Genomic DNA, 20,679 nt, shown 5'->3' with positions numbered 1-20,679 from the left:
AACCCAAAACATTCCTATGAAGCCTATATTTCATCTCTATATCGCTTCAGACAAACCATTTTTGTTTACGTAGCAAAGAAGTAAGCCCGGATATAGAGGTGGAGTTTTTCAACCAACTGAGTTCATCAGATTTGTCCTTTGTTTAACCTTAGAAACACTTAAAAACTTTAACCTTCCAAAAACCTTACAAAGAAAGAACAGACAGAATGCCATCCCTCGGCACAGTAATTCTCCACTGGCTCCATGTCGTTTATCTCTCCATCCCAATTCCTCTCCTCCAACAGAGTCCTATCCTCTTTCTTCTCCTCCATCTCTACCATTTCAGGAGCCAGGGGCAATGGATCCTTCTCTCCTCCACTGTTCCCCTTCTCTTTGAGTTTCATGTGGGAGTCCATGGGGGCCTTGCAGGTGGGGGTCTTCAGCACTTTCTCCCCTTTGCACGCGTTGTTCCTCTTCTTCAGCTTGCCCACCAGTTGTTTCCAGTGCCTGACCTGTGCCTTCCTGTCACTGTAGGCTTGGCACAAGTCTGGCTGTCCAGTGTAGCGGCACCAGTAGGTCTGCTCCCCGGAGTTACAGCTGACCAGCAGATTCACCACGCCCTCCCCAGACGTATCCCAAGTACAGTTATGGCCAACCTTTGTGCTGAACCCTCCTGAGCTTGTTACAGAGTTCTTGGGCATCTTGCCTGCCAATGGTGGTGGGAGATGCAACGTCTTGTCGTCGGAGATCTGGTGTTTGGCCTCGGTGCTGGGTAGGACACGAAGGCACAGGAGGAAGAACAGGGGCCACAGGAACCTCATGTTTGGTGGTGATTAGTGCTACTTGAAGGGTTCTTTATTCAAGTGCAGCCAAGCATCAGTAAGACGCCGAAGGGAATCAAAACGGGATGCTCCAAGATCAAAAGACCTACAGGGAGTGAAAATGGAGAGGGAAAACAAAGTGAAACATAAATACACCCCATTTCCCTTCTTTTCATAAAAACACATGAGAAGTTTTACAACATTTTATATTCCCTACATAAAAACATAATTCATAAGATGTTGTGTACCAATTGTACAGCACATTAGAATGTGTATGATGTTGTTTTCAGTGCACCTATTTCTAAATGAATCGTAATAAAAATATATATACTTTGTCAAATCACATTAAATCAATACGAGAGGAATGCTTCAGCTCTAAGCTTAAACACTGTAACATAGATCTCATGCCAAGTGAATCCTCTACGGAGCGAATCAAGAAAAGGGAGAGATGGAAATACTGCCACGACAGCTATTTTAGGGGGGCAGCCACAACTGCAGCACTACCTGGTACATGGGACTAATCTGTATAAAAATCACCTCAACAAACATTTTGGAGTATGAATCCACTCATGCTTTTTACACGGGAGTAATCTGAACATCCTTACTCGGAGTATATCCTGCCATGTGAAGGAAATCACATTGGATTGTTCCAAAATAGTGGTACATAACAAAGACATACACCAAAACAAACAGCACCAAGCCGGCGCAGAATTTCCTTACTTCACTTAGAAATAACAGGGAAAATATACCCATACTTTGCAAACATACAGTACACCTGGTTGCTTGCAAAAACAAAATGTACCAATGAAATGATATCCAGTTCCAATATTTGGTATTCGGTATCTATGTAAATGTCGCACTTACCATGTGGGAACCGTAGTGACTGCTACTATTTGCGAATGCGGGGGCCCAGGACACTTGCATAAAAGGGGCTTATAGAAGAATAAAGGAGAATGGGGAGGGGTAGAGAGGGGAGGGGAGGGGAGGGGTAAGGGCTTAAATGGGTCTACCCAGACCTCCCTTAAGCAGTGCCCTTCGTAACAATACTCCTCGCGACCCACAGCCTAAAGACTGTGTGTGGGGGAGGTGAGGTGGTAGGTGGGGTTTGGGTCATGAAGTGTTGACTCACACACCCCCACCAACACACCCCCTCTTCACAGCTAAGAAGACAATGTTCTCTAGAAATGTGATTCTAGTTGCTTTTATTCTGTCCATTCTTTAAGCTTCACTCTGCTGGTGATACTAAGAGAGTCCTTGACGAGGCGGAAGGTTTGAGAAGACCAATCTCCGTTAAATTGTTTGCAATCAATGTGCTGCTAGCTGACTACATTTAAGATACCATTGACTGTGATTAGACACTGATTGAGGCGCGTAGTGCTGCCCCTGTCCTCACCCCTCAGACCGTAGTGACAGGGGGAATCTAATTGTGAAGCAGAGGAGAAGCACCTTGCTTTGCAGAAAAGTTAGCATAGTGTATGTAAATACAATGAAGATTGCCCTCAGCACAAGCTTCCATGGCAACACCTGATTATTAGTGCTTAATTTCTTTGCATAATGAGGAACACAGACATATTGACTGATGGCCTGGCATTGCTATCATGTCACTCTGTATGGTGTCTGTATGTAGCCTCACTACTTTTATAGCCTCGCTACTGTATATAGCCTCACTAATGTTATTTTCCACTGTATTTTTACTGTTGTTTTTATATCTTTACTTACCTATTGTTCACCTAATACTTTTTTGGCACTATTGGTTAGAGCCTGTAAGTAAGCATTTCACTGTAAGGTCTACCTACACCTGTTGTATTCGGTGCACTTGACAAATAAACTTTGATTTGATTTGACTCTAGACAAAAGTGCACTGTTATGGTGCCAATGTCAATCCATTTTAAAATTATAGCGTGTGTGTGTGTGTGTGTGTGTGTGTGTGTGTGTGTGTGTGTGTGTGTGTGTGTGTAAGGTGGAGGTGGGGTTAGCAAATGAGAGAAACCATTTGTTGCTTATTTTCACAGTCTTTCCTCACTTCTCTCATGAATTGATGCCCTTGTAAGACTGGCTATCGTGCGTCCTCAGAGTACTTCTGGCCATATACAATGTTATGAGCATGGGGTTCATCTGGTCTATCAGATACTGTCCACCTGAGTGCTCTGCAGAACAATACATGGGTGAAGGAAAACAGTTTGTTTCTAACTAAGGTCAGAGAACACTGACAGAGGAGTGCATGTTGTGGACTTAAAACTTCAATTTACTCCTCCTTTATTATATTTTTTGGTGGGTTTGTATAGAACTATTAAAAATACACCAGAACGAGGACATAGACTACTACACAATTGTCCTTGTTTTTTTTTGACCCAGCAAAATTCACATTCAGCAATCAAAAAGAGCTTCTCACCCTACTGTGAGCATACAGCCCTGGGACATTTTTTAATCTCAGGTCCAAAAACTTGGAAAAAAAGAAGATTAGAGAAACTTTGGCTTGAACAGTACACGGAACTGGAGTCATCATAAAGATCTCATCATGGAAACTGCAGAAGATACTGTATGTCCCTCAAGTAATGTATTCTCAATTCAGTATGGTGAGTTGTCTGTTTACTGTGCCATAAATTCTGATTGATAAAAAAATCTACTTCTTTTCATTTTGATGGTTCATTCTGTTTTGCTATTGTGTAACTTTAAGAACTGGACCCACTTGATTCTAAGTAAGTACCAATACATCCCAGTTTGTCTTTCTCACTAGCAAGACAAACACTGTAAGATCATGCAGTACACTCACAAACTGTAGGTTAACAATACTCACCCTGGATTGGATTTTTATACCATTACTCCAGGTTCTCAAGGTTATTATCAGTGGCGACCCGTCAATATAAAGAAAAAATTGTGCCCGTTTTGTACCCAAATCACTGAGTTAATAAAGCTGCATTCAAACATGGTCTGTTTTTTGCTTTCTTGAGCAGGCAGCTCCAAAATGCAGGTGTTTCAGCCTAGCTCAGTGCTTTCTGTGGTGGTGGGGCAGCCAGCAGAAAATAAAGAGCGTAGGGGTTGCTCATATTCTCTAGTTTAGCCGTGATTGGCTCGGTGTTCTGTTACTCATGGGGACACTACGTCACCTCAAAATCTATAGGAAGAGATAGAAATCAAATCCTTTTTAATCCTTGCCATATGAAGATAAAATGTATCAGTGCTCATCAGTCATTGGACATAAAAATTACACAAGTTGTAAATCGCAAATTCAACAATGAGCGGTTTGGAAGGAATCAGTGGCTAACTGCAAGCATTGCAAACCAATCAATAGCCTGCTATTCAATGGAAAGGGTGTGTGGTCCAAGTCTGGGTTTAAGGGTTTATTTTCCAAGCTTAAAAGGTTAAACATTCACATGCAACACCATGGGCCAGAAAAGGTTGAACACATTGGCCATGCTGTCAATCCAGCATGACTTTTGCCTCGTTCAAAACAACTGGAAACTTGGAACTGGGAAATATCAGACTTCAGTGAGTTCAAGAAAACTGGGAACTCTGAAAAAAAATTGCTCCGACTTGGAAACATAGGTTTTGAACAGTCATCCAACTTGCAATTCCAAGATGGGAACTCTGGCCTCTTTCTAGAGCTCCCAGTTGTCTTGAAAGCACCATAAATTCAGAGAATGCCATACATTGATGACAAAGTTTGTTGACAGAATTTGGCACAAGAAGGACTACCTTCCTGTTGAAGTGAGCACAGCACAACAATGTGAGTCAAGCAATGTGTACAGTGCATTCGGAAGTATTCAAACCCGTAGACGTTTTCCACATGTTGTTATGTAACAGCCATATTCTAAAATGGATTAAATAGTTATTCCCCCTCATCAATATACACACAATACCCCATAATGACAAAGCAAAAGCAGGTTACAGACTCAAGTCTTCCTGGGTATGACACTACAAGCTTGGCACACCTGTATTTTGGGAGTTTCCCCCATTCTTCACTGCAAATCCTCTCAAGCTCTGTCAGGATGGATGGGGAGAGTCGCTGCACAGCTATTTTCAGGTCTCTCCAGAGATATTCGATCAGGTTCAAATCTGAGATCTAGCTGGGCCACTCAAGGACATTCAGAGACTTGTCCCCAAGCCACTCATGCATTGTCTTGGCTGTGTGCTTAGGGTCGTTGTCCTGTTGGAAGATGAACCTTCGCCCCAGTCTGAGGTCCTGAGCGCTCTGGAGCAGGTTTTCATCAAGGATCTCTCTCTACTTTGCTCTGTACATATATCCCTGAATCCTGACTAGTATCTCAGTCCCTGCCTGTGAAAAACATCCCCACAGCATGATTCTGCCACCAACATGCTTCACTGTAGGGATGCTGCCATTTTCAAGTTTTGCCATAGATTTTCATGACGATTTAAGTCAAAACTATAACTAGGCCACTAAGGAACATTCAATGTAATCTTGGTAAGCAACTCTGGTGCATATTTGGCCTTGAGTTTTAGGTTATTGTCCTGATGGAAGGTGAATTTGTCTCCATGTCTGTAGGAAAGAAGACTGACCCAGGTTTCCTTTAAGGATTTTGCTTGTGCTCAGCTCCATTCGTTTTTATTTTTATCCCCCAAAAATAACTCCCTTTGCTGATGACGAGCATATTCATAACATGATGCAGACAGCATTGTGCTTGAAAATATGAAGAGTGGTGTTCAGTAATGTGCTGGATTTGCCCAAAACGTAATGCATTGTATTCAGGGCAAAATGTGAATTTCTTTGCCCCATTTTTTTTACTTTGGTGCCTTATAGCGAACAGGATGCATGTCTTGGAATATTTATATTTTGTACAGACTTCCTTCTTTTCAATCTGTAATTTAGGTTAGTATTGTGGAGTAACTACAATGTTGTTGATCAATCCTCAGTTTTCTTCAATCACAACCATTAAACTCTGTAACTGTTCTAAAGTCAACATTAGCCTCATGGAGAAATCCCTCAGTGGTTTCCTTCCTGTCTGGCAACAGAGTTGCCTGTTGCCAGTATCTTTATAGTGACTGGGTGTATTGATTGACCATACAAAGCATAATTAATAACTTCACCATGCTTGAATAAATATTCAGTGTCTTCTTTTAATTTTTTTTACCCATCTATCAATAGATGCCCTTCTTTGCGAGGCAATGGAAAACCTCCCTGGTCTTTGTGGTTGAATCTGGGGTAGAAATTCACTACTCAACTGAGGGAGTTTACAGACAATTGTATGTGTGGGGTCTACTTTTACATTGTGGGGTAATGTATGTAGATCAGTGGCACAAAACCTCAATTTAATTCATTAGTAACACAATAAAATGTGGAAAAAGTCCCCTCAAGAGAATTAACAATGCAGTTACTAATGAAAACTAATGAAAAATTAATTTTTGAAATCTGACACAGCGGTTGCATTAAGGAGAAGTTTATCTTTAAATGTATGTTAAACACTTGTATCTTTCATCAATGTTTATTATGAGTATTTCTGTAATTTGATGTGGCTCTCTGCACTTTCACCAGATGTTTGTTTGAGACCATGCATTTCTGAACATAACGCACCAATTTAAAATGAAGTTTTTGGACATAAAGATTAACTTTATCGAACAAAATACACATTTATTGTGTAACATGAAGTCATGTGAGTGCCATCTGATGAAGATCATCAAAGGTTAGTGACTAATTTAATTGCTATTTCTGACTTTTGTGAGCACTCTCCTTGGCTGGAAAATGGCTGTATGGTTTTCTGTGACTAGGCGCTGGCCTAACATAATCACATGGTGTGCTTTCTCCGTAAAGCCTTTTTGAAATCGGACATTGTGGTTGGATTAATAAGAAGTTTGTCTTTAAAATGGTGTATAATACTTGTATGTTTGATGAATTTCAATTATGGGATTTCTGTTGTTTTGAATTTGGCGCCCTGCAATTTCCCTGGCTGTTGTCGAGGTGGGACGCTAGCTTGTACCAGTGAGGATAAAAAAAGCCAGACTACGGTTTGCAACTGCACATGGGGACAAAGATCGTACTTTTTGGAGAAATGTCCTCTGGTCTGATGAAACAAAAATAGAACTGTTTGGCCATAATGATCATCGTTATTTTAGGAGGAAACAGGGGGGGGGGGGGTTGCAAGCCGAAGAACACCATCCCAACCATGATGCACGGGGGTGGCAGCATCATGTTGTGGGGGTACTTTGCTGCAGGAGGGACTGGTCACTTCACAAAATAGATGGCATCATGAGGCAGGACAATTATGAAAATGATGTGGATATATTGAAGCAACATCTCAAGACATCAGTCAGGAAGTTAAAGCTTGGTCGCAAATTGGTCATCCAAATGGACAATGACCCCAAGCATACTTCCAAAGTTGTGGCAAAATGGCTTAAGGATAACAACGCCAATGTATTGGAGTGGCCATCACAAAGCCCTGACCTCAATCCTCCAGAACATTTGTGGGCAGAACTGAAAAAGCGTGTGCGAGCAAGGAGGCCTACAAACCTGACTCAGTTACACCACCTCTGTCAGGAGGAATGGGCCAAAATTCACCTAACTTACTGTGGGAAGCTTGTGAAAAGCTACCCGAAATATTTGACCCAAGTTAAACAATTTAAAGGCAATGCTACCAAATACTAATTGATTGTATGTAAACTTCTGACCCACTGCGAATGTGATGAAAGAAATAAAAGCTGAAATAAATCACTCTACTATAATTCTGACATTTCACATTCTTAAAATAAAGTGGTGATCCTAACTGACCTAAAACAGGGAATTGTTACTGGGGTTAAATGTCAGAAATTGTGAAAAACTGACATTAACTGTATTTGGCTAAGGTGTATGTAAACTTCTGACTTCAACTGTATATCTGTACCTGGGGCAAAGACTTTGTGTTTTCCTGGAGAAAAAGATCAGGATATCACCAGGTTTCCCGAGGCTGTGAGTCAGTCACCGGGGGCTGATACTGTCATGGTTCATGTGTGGTCAAAGAACATTATGAAGGGCAGCTCAGAAGAGCTTAAGATGGATTTAAAATAACTAATTGGGTCATTACTCGACAACAACAAACGCCCTATAATATCTGGCCCTCTGCCCTCCCTACATCATGGCATTGAACAGTTCAGCAGACGTTTAGCCCTCAAGAAACTGGTTACGAGACTTTTTTAAATGTATTTTTATTTCACCTTTATTTAACCAGGTAGGCTAGTTGAGAACAAGTTTTCATTTACAACTGCGACCTGGCCAAGATAAAGCATAGCAGTGTGAACAGATAACAACACAGAGTTACACATGGAGTAAACAATAAACAAGTCAATAACACAGAAAAAGAAAGAGTCTATATACATTGTGTGCAAAATGCATGAGGAGGTAGCGAATAATTACAATTTAGCAGATTAACACTGGAGTGATAAATGATCAGATGGTCATGTGCGGGTAGAGATACTGGTGTGCAAAAGAGCAGAAAAGTAAATAAATAAAAACAGTATGGGGATGAGGTAGGTGAATTGGGTGGGCTATTTACCGATGGACTATGTACAGCTGCAGCGATCGGTTAGCTGCTCAGATAGCAGATGTTTAAATTTGATGAGGGAGATAAAAGTCTCCAACTTCAGCGATTTTTGCAATTCGTTCCAGTCACAGGCAGCAGAGAACTGGAAGGAAATGCGGCCAAATGAGTTGTTGGCTTTAGGGATGATCAGTGAGATACACCTGCTGGAGCGCGTGCTATTGGTGGGTGTTGCCATCGTGACCAGTGAACTGAGATAAGGCGGAGCTTTACCTAGCATGGACTTGTAGATGGCCTGGAGCCAGTGGGTCTGGCGACGAATATGTAGCGAGGGCCAGCCAACTAGAGCATACAGGTCGCAGTGGTGGGTGGTATAAGGTGCTTTAGTAACAAAACGGATGGCACTGTGATAAACCACATCCAGTTTGCTGAGTAGAGTATTGGAAGCTATTTTGTAGATGACATCGCCGAAGTCGAGGATCGGTAGGATAGTCAGTTTTACTAGGGTAAGTTTGGCGGCGTGAGTGAAGAAGGCTTTGTTGCGAAATAGAAAGCCGATTCTAGATTTGATTTTAGATTGGAGATGTTTGATATGAGTCTGGAAGGAGAGTTAACAGTCTAGCCAGACACCTAGGTACTTATAGATGTCCACGTATTCTAGGTCGGAACCATCCAGGGTGGTGATGCTAGTCGGGCGTGCGGGTGCAGGCAGCGAATGGTTGAAAAGATTGCATTTGGTTTTACTAGCGTTTAAGAGCAGTTGGAGGCCACGGAAGGAGTGTTGTATGGCATTGAAGCTCGTTTGGAGGTTAAATAGCACAGTGTCCAAGGAAGGGTCAGAAGTATACAGAATGGTATCGCCTACGTAGAGGTGGATCAGGGAGTCGCCCGCAGCAAGAGCAACATCATTGATATATACAGAGAAAAGAGTCAACCCAAGAATTGAACACTGTGGCACCCCCATAGAGACTGCCAGAAGCCCAGACAACATGCCCTCCGATTTGACACACTGAACTCTGTCTGCAAAGTAGTTGGTGAACCAGGCAAGGCAGTCATTAGAAAAACCGAGGCTATTGAGTCTGCCGATAAGAATATGATGATTGACAGAGTCGAAAGCCTTGGCCAGGTCGATGAAGACGGCTGCACAGTATTGTCTCTTATCGATGGCGGTTATGATATCGTTTAGGACCTTGAGCCTGGCTGAGGTGCACTCATGACCAGCTCTGAAAACAGATTGCATAGCGAAGAAGGTACGGTGGGATTCGAGATGGTCAGTGATCTGTTCGTAAACTTGGCTTTTGAAGACCTTAGAAAGGCAGGGTAGGATAGATATACTTTCAAAAAATTTTGGCAGATAATTTTAGAAAGAGAGGGTCCAGATTGTCTAGCCCAGCTGATTTGTAGGGGTCCAGATTTTGCAGCTCTTTCGGAACATCAGCTATCTGGATTTGGGTGAAGGAGAAATGGGAGAGGCTTGGGCAAATTGCTGTAGGGGGTGCGGAGCTGTTGAACGGGACAGGGGTAGCCAGGTGGAAAGCATGGCTAGCCGTAGAAAAAATGCTTATTGAAATTGTCAATTATCGCAGATTTATTGGTGGTGACAGTGTATCCTAGCCTCAGTGCAGTGGGCAGCTGGGAGGAGGTGCTCTTATTATCCATGGACTTTACAGTGTCCCAGAACTTTTTTGAGTTTGTGCTACAGGATGCAAATTTCTATTTTAAAAAGCTAGCCTCTGCTTACTTAACTGCCTGTGTATATTGGTTCCTAACTTCCCTGAGAAGTTGCATATCGCAGGGGCTATTCGATGCTAGTGCAGTACGCCACAGGATGTTTTTGTGCCGGTCAAGGGCAGTCATGTTTGGAGTGAACCAAGGACTATATATCTGTTCCTGGTTCTAAATTTGTTTAATCGGGCATGCTTATCTAAGATGGTGAAGAAAGCACTTTTAAAGAATAATCAGGCATCCTCTACTGACGGAATAAGGTCAATATCCTTCCATGATACATGTGCCAGGTCGATTAGAAAGGCCTGCTCACTGAAGTGTTTTAGGGAGCAGTTGTTACGGATGCAGGCAAAGTGATCACTGAGATCCTGGTTGAAGACAGCAGAGGTGTATTTGGAGGACAGGTTTGTTAGGATGATATCTATGAGGGTGCCCGTGTTTACAGATTTGGGGGTTGTACCTGGTGGGTTCATTAATCATTTGTGTGAGATTGAGGGCATCAACCTTAGGTTGTAGGACGGCCGGGGTGTTAAGCATGTCCCAGTTTAGGTCACCTAACGGCACGAGCTCTGAAGATAGATGGGGGAAATCAATTCACACATGGTGTCCAGGGCACAGCTGGGGGCAGAAGGTGGTCTATAGCAAGCGGTAACGGTGGGAGACTTGTTTCTGGAAAGGTGGATTTTTAAAATTAGAAGCTCAAATTGTTTGGGCACAGACCAGGATAGTAAGACAGAACTCTGCAGGCTATCTCTGCAGTAGATTGCAACACACGCCCCCTTTGGTAGTTCTATCTTGTCGGAAAATGTTATAGTTAAGGATGGAAATTTCTGGGTTTTTGGTGGTCTTCCTAAGCAAGGATTCAGACACGGCTAGGACATCTGGGTTGGAAGAGTGTGCTAAGGCAGTGAATAAAACAAACTTAGGGGGAGGCTTCTAATGTTAACATGCAAGAAATCTAGGCTTTACGGTTACAGAAGTCAACAAATGAGAGCGGCTGGGGAATGGGAGTGGAGCTAGGCACTGCAGGGTCTGGATTAACCTCTACATCACCAGAGGCACAGAGGAGGAGTATGATAAGGGTACGGCTAAAGGCTTTAAGAACTAGTTGTCTAGTATGTTCGGAACAGAGAGTAAAAGGAGCAGGTTTCTGGGCATGGTAGAATAGATTCAAGGCATAATGTACAGACAAAGGTATGGTAGGATGTGAATACAGTTGAGGTAAACCTATGCATTGAGTGACGATGAGAGAGAAATTGTCTCTAGAAACATAATTTCAACCAGGTGAGGTCACCGCATGTGTGGGAGGTGGAACTAAAGGGTTAACAAAGGTGTATTGAGCAGGGCTAGAGGCTCTACAGTGAAATAAGGCACTAATTACTAACCAAAACAGCGATGGAAAAGGCATATTGACATTAGGGAGAGGCATGAATAGCCAGGTGATCATAGGGGTCCAGTGAGTGACTTGGCGGGCTGGGGAGACACGGCGATTCAGGCAGCTAGTGGGCCTGGGCTAGCAAGCTAGCAGAAGGGCCTTAGAGGGACGTCACGATGGAAGAAGTCAGTTGTTGCCCCCTCGTACTGTTACCTCGGCAGACCAGTCATCATGGATCAGCAGGGCTCCGTGTGGTAAAAGGGTCCAGGACAATTGGCAAAATAGGTATAGTGGCCAAATAATTTGTCAGATGGGTCTCTTAAGCTAACAGTCCGATATGCTCTATACAGCTTGCAGGCCGTGGCTAGCAGGCTAGCTGATGGGCATTCAGGGGACGTAGCGACGGAGGAGCCATTTGAAAACCCCTCTCGGGCGAATTACGTTGGTAGTCCAGTCGTGATGGGTCGGCTAGGGTCCAGGCCAATTGGCAAAATAGGTATTGTAGCCCAAGGAGTGGCTGATGGACCTCTTCGGCTAGCCGGGAGATGGGCCTAGCAAAGGCTAGCTCCAGGCTAATTGGTTCTTGCTTTGGGACAGAGACGTTAGCCAGGAGTGGCCACACGGATAGCAGCTAGCTAGCTGCGATGATCCAGGTGAAAAGGTTCAGAGCTTGCGGTAGGAATCCGGAGATATGGAGAAAAATAAGTCTGATTTTCTCTGGTTTGAGTCGCGCTGTGCAGACTGGTGAGAGTTGTCCAGACTAAAGGTAGCTTATGACTGCTAGCAGTGGCTAGCTGACTACTAGCTAGTAGCTAGTTAGCTGGCTAACTCCTGTTGGGGGTTCCAGTACTGAAGTAAAGAAAATAGCAGATTTATACCACATTGGGTGAGGTGGATTGCAGGAGAGTATGTTGAAGTTGAGGTTAAGAAAAATATTTTTACAAATATATGCAAAGAAAAAAGATATAAAATATATACACACGATATAAACACGGGACACGACAAGACGAGGACAAAGATGTCTGACTGCTAAACCATCTTGGATCTTTGTAAACAAACAGTATCTTTTCAGTTGAGCATACTAGCTCTTCGCCTATCTACCGGAAGTTGATGCTGTTGCTATGCAACCTCTTGCTAGCTAGTTAGCATAACAAATTACTAGTTAGACATTTTACGACTTCAGGTGTGTTCTTAAATTCAATCTGGAGTGCTCTAGTAAATTCAGAGCGTTGTTAGAGTGTAAGTTTCTAAATTCACTCTCAGAGCGCACACTGGACACTCAGGCCGAGGAGTAGGATTGATTTGAGTTTGAGCGTTCCGACCTTACAATGGTAGTCAAGCACCCAAGCTAATGTTGGCTAGCTTGCTAGCTACTTCCAGACACAAATGAGACCACTCTAACCATTTTACTCGCCCTAGCATAGCTGGTTAGACAGTTTTCATGTTATCCAGAGCTTTGGTGACTAACTATGCTGCTGGCAACAATTTTATTAGGCTTCATTGCCAACGTTTACTAATAATTAGTTAAAACAATGCATTTGTATCCGCTCTCGTTGTACTTCGGCTGCATATTTTCTGCCATTTTCTTCAAATCTGAAAACTATGAGAAGCCGTGCCTATTTCCTGAATAATTAATCATGGGCCCAAAAGAACAGAAATAGCATCCTCTGTGTGTATACTTCATATTTTGGCGAATTTAGTACGACATCTGGGAACTTTTGACATACTAACTATATCCATACTATGACCAATACTATATACTATATACTATATTCTCAATTCACGTCACACATTGTACTGTGGGTGTGGTTACTATGAGTATTTGAACACAGCTCTAGGTTCCTGAAATGGGTCACATTTAGCAGCAAATCCGCTGATAGGAACACCGCTGAAAGATGTCCAACTGCTCTATCGAACAAGGACAACCATATCTACACGCACAAAAATGTATAGTGTGATCAATAACACATATACATGTAGCCTTTGTAAAATGCCACAAAGCAGGACTACATTTACTTTTGAAAGTACCATGCTCAGATTCCTAATGACATCTCAGATTTTATTATTTGCAGAGACAGTTTCGTTGCAAACAAGACACACAATTGGCATAGGACTAATATGACAAGATGAACACATAGGCATCTCTCTCTGTCCATTCTTATCCTGTAATTTAGGTCATTTGTAGGATATGAAAAAAATATTCTGTTAATATGTAAAATTATGCATAATTGCTTTATTCATTCAAAGGAGATTTTTTTCACCCTTACTCTTGTCTACAGTGAGATGCGAACCCACAACCTTCTGGCCCACAATCCTGTGCGCTATCAAAATTCCTGCGTTTACATATAATGCTTACAGAACAAAGAACAGTTTCTAAAACTGCATATCGGAAGGCTCTGGTCTGTCCAAGAAGTGAGGGTAAACAGCAGACATGTTTTCTGAAATTCACTTTGTTTGAATTATTATGTTGGGTACACGGGAGGGTCACTTGTTTTTTCAAGCATTCAGGGAGGGTTTAGGTGAAATATAATTGTCTTAATGGAAGGCCATCCATTTTCATTTCAGAAAGGTCCGATTTTCTCCATGTAACCTTTATTATAAATAACGTTCAGTCTATAAGGTAGTTTGCACTCTGAAATAGGTTCTCTTCAAGGATTTGCCTATATTTGGCTCCAATTATTGTTCCCTCTATCTTTACCATTCCCTGACACTGAAAAGTGGTAGGGATGATGTTAGACAGGTGATGAGCTGTACCGGGTTTTCTCCAGACATAGCGCTTTGCATTCAGGCCAAATAGTAAAATGTTTGTCTCATCAGACCACAGAATCTTTTGCCATGTGCTATCAAAGTCTTTCATGTGCCTTTTTGGAAACTTCAGGCATGCTGTCAAGTCCCCTTTTCTCCAGGGTGGCTTCCACTCTCCCATAAAGCTCAGATTGCTGAAGTTCTGTAGTTCTTCTGGCAGGTTCTCCCATCTCAGCCAAGGAACTCTGTCAAAAGATGTTATCGGCCACAGGGGGACTCCAATCAAGTTGTAGTGACATCTTAAGGACGAATTTGGAGTGGCATAGCAAAAGAGTGTGAATACTTATGTTACTGAGATATTTCTGTACTTAATTTTCAATAAATGTTCTAACATTTTTAGAAGCACGTTTTCACTTTGTCATTATGTGGCACTGTCATTATATGGCACACAAAATATGGAATAAGTCAAGTGGTATGAATATTTTCTGAAGGCACTGTGTGTGTGTGTGTGTGTGTGTGTGTGTGTGTGTGTGTGTGTGTGTGTGTGTGTGTGTGTGTGTGTACACGTTTATTTGTGCTCATGCGTGTGGGTATACAGTGTATGCTCAAGTATACTTGTTTGACCTATGTATTTTCAATATAACTAATTTCCTTTTATGCAGACATTTATCAGAAGCTGGTTCTCTTTTGCCTAAAAGTTCATTTCCCCCATTCTTCAATAGTATTTCAAACAAAAACATTGTATTATATAAAATTCCATATTTTGATCAAGTCACTGCATGTATGAGTCCAAGCTCAAATGTTAAACTGCAAAATTGTAAAAATAATTAAGGTCTTTGAAATGTCTCTTTAAATATCTGCAGCCATTTGGAAAACTAAATGAAGGGGAGGTGATGAGGATAATGTCATATCAATATGATGAAATATCATCACTAATAACACGAGATGATAGCATGACATTACATCATCTGGCTTGTGTATGAAGCACACCTGTGTGTCCACTCCACTCCACACACCTGCCATGCGGTTCACCAGGTCACATCTCTCAGTGTCCAGAGACTCCTACTCTGTTTTTCAACCCTCTGTCCATTGAAGATGAAAGGGGCACTTGAAAAATATGGCTTGGTTGTAGATTCAAAAGGACCATTCAAATAGGCGAAAACTTAGGTGTTGATATTAGGCCAGTAATAACCACTACAAAATGTCTGTCCAGAACAATGAGGAGTCAGAATGTCCAGGTAAGGGGGTTTAATTGACAGGAAGAATCCCCCCCCCCCCCCCCCACACACACACACACACACACAAACACGACATCAATATACTGTAGATAGTGGTTCTAAAAGGGTGGAAGATAAAAGGACATATTATAGTACACAATAATACATAAAAGGGGTAAAGCTATATACAGATACACCTTGACTTAACTGAATGATAATGCAACACATGAATATGAATGACAATAGCAGGATAAAGCTGCAGTCTTTACTGCTACATAATATAGATTCAAAATGCTCTGACTGTAAAGTATAATGTGGCCCGAGAGTACACATGACCACCGCATGGTGAGAAAACTGTCACTAAACCAAGTAATGGCGAACAGAGTAAGAGGCTCACCAAAACGACTCAACATGCAACACTTGGCTAGTAAGCTGCTGCAATAGCGAGCAGGCTGTACAGTACAACAAACTCTGCATAGAATGTAACTACTATAACAAAGCTATTACTATTGTACGTATAAGCATAATGTAACTGAAAAGCACTGTGTTCATGACACTGTGAAAAGGTAACCAGTGAGCCTGGCTAACTGGCTACTTAGCTAGCAATGACAGTGCACACACATATTTTACAAAATTCTATACAAACACCCAAACTTTATCCACCGCAAATCAATACCTGGAGGCGGGACTTACAACAAGCAAGTGATAGAGAATGTCTCTGATTGGTAAGAAACATACAAGTGATTGACTGAGGTGCTGTTGGGAATTCTAACTAAAGGGACAAACTAGGAGTGCATAGAATGAGTAACTGCGTGGCCAATTTTACAGCACTGGTGTAATTTGGTGACTGACAGTGTGAAGTGAAATGTATTTTATTTTGGAATAGTAGACTATATTTTGTATTTAACCTGGAAAGTCAGTTAAGAACAAATTCTTATTTACAATGACCGCCTACCCCGGCCAAACCCAGACGATGCTGGGCCAATTGTGCGCTGCCCTTTGGGACTCCCAATCATGGCCGGATGTGATACAGCCTGGAATTGAAACAGGGACTGTAGTGACACCTCTTGCACTGAGATGCAGTGCCTTAGACCGCTGCGGCACTCGGGAGCCCTATAACATAATGCCTATAATATATAGCCCTAAATCTTAGACACCCTTCCCATTTATTCAAATTTGATTGGGGGAAAATGGCTTTGATGGGAGATATTTTAGATGTTGAATATTTAATCATGTTCTAAAGCTGATTCTGAAAACATTTTGGGCCTAGGGATTTTGGGCCAGGGCTCATTTTACTATTTTCTATCTGCCAACACCGCAGAGCAGCTTTGGAGAATATAATAATCCTAAAATAAAAATAGATGCAATTATCAGAGGGGAAGATGTGGTTCTGTTACCATGGGTTACATGGTGTTGTCAGGGACTATGCAGAAGACGATTATAGTGAAGCTTTGGCAAGAACATAATCAGTTCTACATATTTTTCTAGCTATATTCATTCACAAATGGTTGAGTACATTTTACATTTTTTTATTTAAATGTTCTTTGTAAAGTGTGTTGAGACATTGTGAAATGCACTTTAAATAAATGATGACTTAACTTGAGTAAGAGGTGGCAAAAGCTTACAAGATTTCTACAGCTATTTTCACAAAACAATGTCAAGTTATGGTTCCATTATTATATACTGTATCTGATTAAACATATCAACTTATACCAAAATAATTACCTTTTCATTAAGTATTATTTTACCATTATTGCAAATAAATGTGATTTGATTTTAAATAGATTACTCCCATGGTGTTTGAGAGCTACTTTGCTACAGAAACACTACCACCATCCTCATTGAATTAGAACAAGTATTTTGGCAAGAGAAAAAAAAACACTAACAAAATGTAATGATATCCTCTCATTATGCAATACACATCACATAGCTTATTCGTTCAATTGTGTCTTTTTATTTATATATTTTTTGTTTACCCTTTATTTAACTAGTCTCAATTATTTGAAATGTGTGTAATAGCAAAACTAAAACTAGGCTAACATTTCTAAGTGATTTCCTTCCATTTATCAAGACACGTGCCTACTTTTTAAAAGAATCACTGTATAAATGTATTGATCATGATCAGTGAGATAATAAAGAAATTATAACATTGCGCACGGCATTATGCAAAACAACATAAGTGAATGATTTCACAATATAATATAACTTAAATAAATACAAATAAATCAATACTTCATGAATAAATCATAGCCTACAATTGTGCAAGATTCTAATCGTGGATTTGACCATGGATTGCATCGCACTCCATGGCTCCAGCTGTGGTAAATTACATTTCCCCGTCACACTGGAATTGGACATTGGCTGGCAGAAACATGTTCTTGTGATTGCGGGATGCGATTGAGATAAGAGAAACTTTGTCGAACAGTGGGGTTGTGTCCTCTCCCAAGTTAGGGATTGCGTTTGGATGGTGTGTAGCCATTAAGACTTGTGCGTCTTTTTGGAGCGTTGTGTCGTGGTGATAGGACACCAATTCATTGCTGAAATTAACAGCCTCCAATGTATTGCTTGAACACATTTTATTGCAGCCTAGAATAGTTGTAAAGGCTTTTCTGAAATCCGCGTTAAATGCGTAAATGACGGGGTTTAACGAAGAGTTGGCCCAACCAAACCAAACGAAAATTGTAAACGTGGTGTCGCTTACACACGGAGGGTCATAGAAAGGTACCATGCAGTTTAGGACAAAAAAGGGCAGCCAGCAAAAAACAAAAACTCCCATGATAATGGAGAGGGTCTTTAAGACCTTTGTTTCCTTTTTAAACGCAGTTTTCAATGCGTTTTCGTGTGCGCAAACGTTTGGGTGTTGGTTATTTTGCGCTTGCTCCACAGCTCTCTCCAATGAGGATATCCTCCGTATCTGTGTTTGCGCAATACGGAAAATCCTCGTGTAGGTGGCAACCATGATAACAACTGGGATGTAGAAACTGATCAGTGATGTGAAAATAGCATAGGTCTTGTTCAAGTTCGCTATGCAGTTCTCGGAGTGGTTGCTAACGTTTCCCGCTGATGTCTCCTCCTCGGCCACGTGCCAGTTCAGTTGGACAGGTATGAAGGATATGAGAATTGACAGCGTCCACGCCACTGCAATCATGATAAATGCAACTCTGTGGGTCATTTTCCGTTCATATCTAAAAGGACTTGCTATAGCCCAGTATCTGTCCACGCTTATGATACACAGATTAAGAATTGATGCCGTCGAGCACATTATGTCAAAAGCTATCCATATGCCACAAAATCTACCAAACAGCCAGGTCCCAGTCACTTCAGATATTGCCTCCCATGGCATCACGAGGACGGCAACGAAGAGGTCTGACACAGCCAGAGAAATCACGAAAAAGTTGGTTACCTTGGACCGGAGGTGTCTGAATTTAACGACTGCGGCGCACACGAGTGTGTTCCCCAGTAGTGTCGACACAATGAGAACAAACAAAATGCATCCAATTAGCGTCCGCACACCATTCCCTCCGGTCTTGACTTCTGTGGGGTAAGATTCCGACATAACTTGCGTTTCATTTCCAGTGTAGTTTTCCATTTGCACTTTTCTGTCGTTGGGTAAAAACGCCTCAATTTCACATTTAACCAAGTATTTATTCACTGTCTTTATTCTCATGTAGGTTTCTCTGACTGCTTCCAACCCGTAGCAATTCAACTGGTCTCAGTACTCAGTAGGCTACAAAAAAACGGTGCAAACTGTCCGATGATTCTCTCTCGTGACAGGCTATGACTCATAGCAGGTGAGATAATTATGTCTATGGTCTGTCTGGATAGTGAGGGGTTTCATTTCATAGTGAGGGGTCTAGCCCAATGTCAGCAGCAGTGGTCCACTCATCCAGTTTGTTATAGGCTAGATTATATAATCTTACAAAAAGAGCTTCAGTGATGGGGATGAATAAAGAATATAGTAATTAGCCTATTTCTATATGCATGTTGAAATAATAGGCTACCATAAACTATATTTTGAAATTAGTATGCTTGTGACTACAGTATTTTAGCCTATGCTAGACATATGTAAGGATTATGCAAGAAATAAGTATTTTATGTTTGTAATCAATATTTTAAATAGGGTTACTACACATCTGTTTGTGCATGGCCATTCGGTTCCTGTCAAAACATCTTTAATAATCTGGTTTCCAGATTATATCTGTTTACAATTTCTTTGGAACTCTACATGACCCCAAGGCCTAAAGTTAGTATCTGTGTAATTCACACCATCTCAAATTTAAAATCACATTGTTTTCATTAACTGGCTGCTTGGCTCAGGGTCATTTTAATTAACACTGTTGCAATTGTCCACAACCCTAGAAACCATTACAAAATCTCACGTGCCTAGCAAGAGACAACAACAGTGAAGTCAATAATGTCAATGTTTACCCAAAACATAGGCCTAGTGATGAAATTGATGCTAGTTTAAATTATTGTAGATTAAGGCTCAGGACAGTAGGCTAGCCTATAAGAGCAATGCAGCCAGTGGAAAAAAGTTACTTTCACAAAAAAAAATAATAATACAGTATTTACTCATAAAAGGTGTGAATAGTGCAATTTTTGGCCAAAACTTTTCACAACATTTCAGAAATGCCAAGTTGATCAAATATTGTTTACCCAGTAAACACGCACACCTTTGGCCGACATATCAAAATGCATAGGGTGTATGTAGTTTGGAGAGTGTTTGCAAATTGGGAAAATGTTACTGAGACATCAGAATAGAATGTTGATGTCTGGCCAACATATAAACGATGTACAACTAAATAATTTATTCTAAATAGCCTACAAGACATAATGAGCAAATGACATCTAAACTGCATTTTACCGATTTATCCTGTATACATTGTGCCTACTTACGAAGACAAAGGTGTGGTTTACATGCAGCAAAACACATCTCATTTGCATGCTGTTGATTGTGGCCTGTGGAATGTTGTCCCACTTCTCTTTAATAGCTGTGCGAAGTTGCTGGATATTGGCGGGAACTGGAACACATGGTTCAACTGTAGTCTCTTTCATATTGCTAATTATCTTTATGGAGTCAGAAAAACATTTTATTAGGCTAATTGCTTAGTCTTATTACGAGTTGCACGTAAGGTATTTATAATATCATATATACTGTATATTCACATATTGAATATTTACTACACTACAATGTCACTTTCTATCCAATATCTGACTTTTGGTTTTAGCAGAGGAAGAGGAAGAGAGAGGCCCAACTCTGTGGAAAATATGTCTCCGTCCAGCAGGTGGCGGTGTTTCGCCCAGCAACCAAGGAGTTTTTGTATGTGTGTTTAATAAGAGAGTGTAGCCAT

At 41.3% G+C, this 20,679-nt stretch overlaps 2 protein-coding genes across 2 annotated transcripts; both read right to left on the bottom strand.

Moving 5' to 3' along the window:
• Positions 1 to 65: 65 nt before the first annotated feature.
• LOC139381832 (fibroblast growth factor-binding protein 2-like) lies at positions 66 to 1,721 on the bottom strand. Its single transcript, XM_071125638.1, has 2 exons — positions 1,665 to 1,721; positions 66 to 906 (listed from the first exon to the last, which is right to left on the bottom strand). Exon 2 carries the CDS (start codon positions 798 to 800, stop codon positions 168 to 170), a length of 633 nt encoding a protein of 210 aa, XP_070981739.1. The 5' UTR covers positions 801 to 906; positions 1,665 to 1,721; the 3' UTR covers positions 66 to 167.
• Positions 1,722 to 15,509: 13,788 nt separating this feature from the next.
• LOC139381565 (D(1C) dopamine receptor-like) lies at positions 15,510 to 18,917 on the bottom strand. Its single transcript, XM_071125200.1, has one exon. It carries the CDS (start codon positions 18,915 to 18,917, stop codon positions 17,655 to 17,657), a length of 1,263 nt encoding a protein of 420 aa, XP_070981301.1. The 3' UTR covers positions 15,510 to 17,654.
• Between the last annotated feature and the right edge of the window lie 1,762 nt (positions 18,918 to 20,679).

The sequence above is a fragment of the Oncorhynchus clarkii genome, chromosome 23, assembly GCF_045791955.1.
Source record: "Oncorhynchus clarkii lewisi isolate Uvic-CL-2024 chromosome 23, UVic_Ocla_1.0, whole genome shotgun sequence".
Taxonomy (NCBI): domain Eukaryota; kingdom Metazoa; phylum Chordata; class Actinopteri; order Salmoniformes; family Salmonidae; genus Oncorhynchus; species Oncorhynchus clarkii.
Note: the sequence above shows the minus strand (reverse complement) of the source record. Positions and strands in the feature narration are given on the sequence as shown.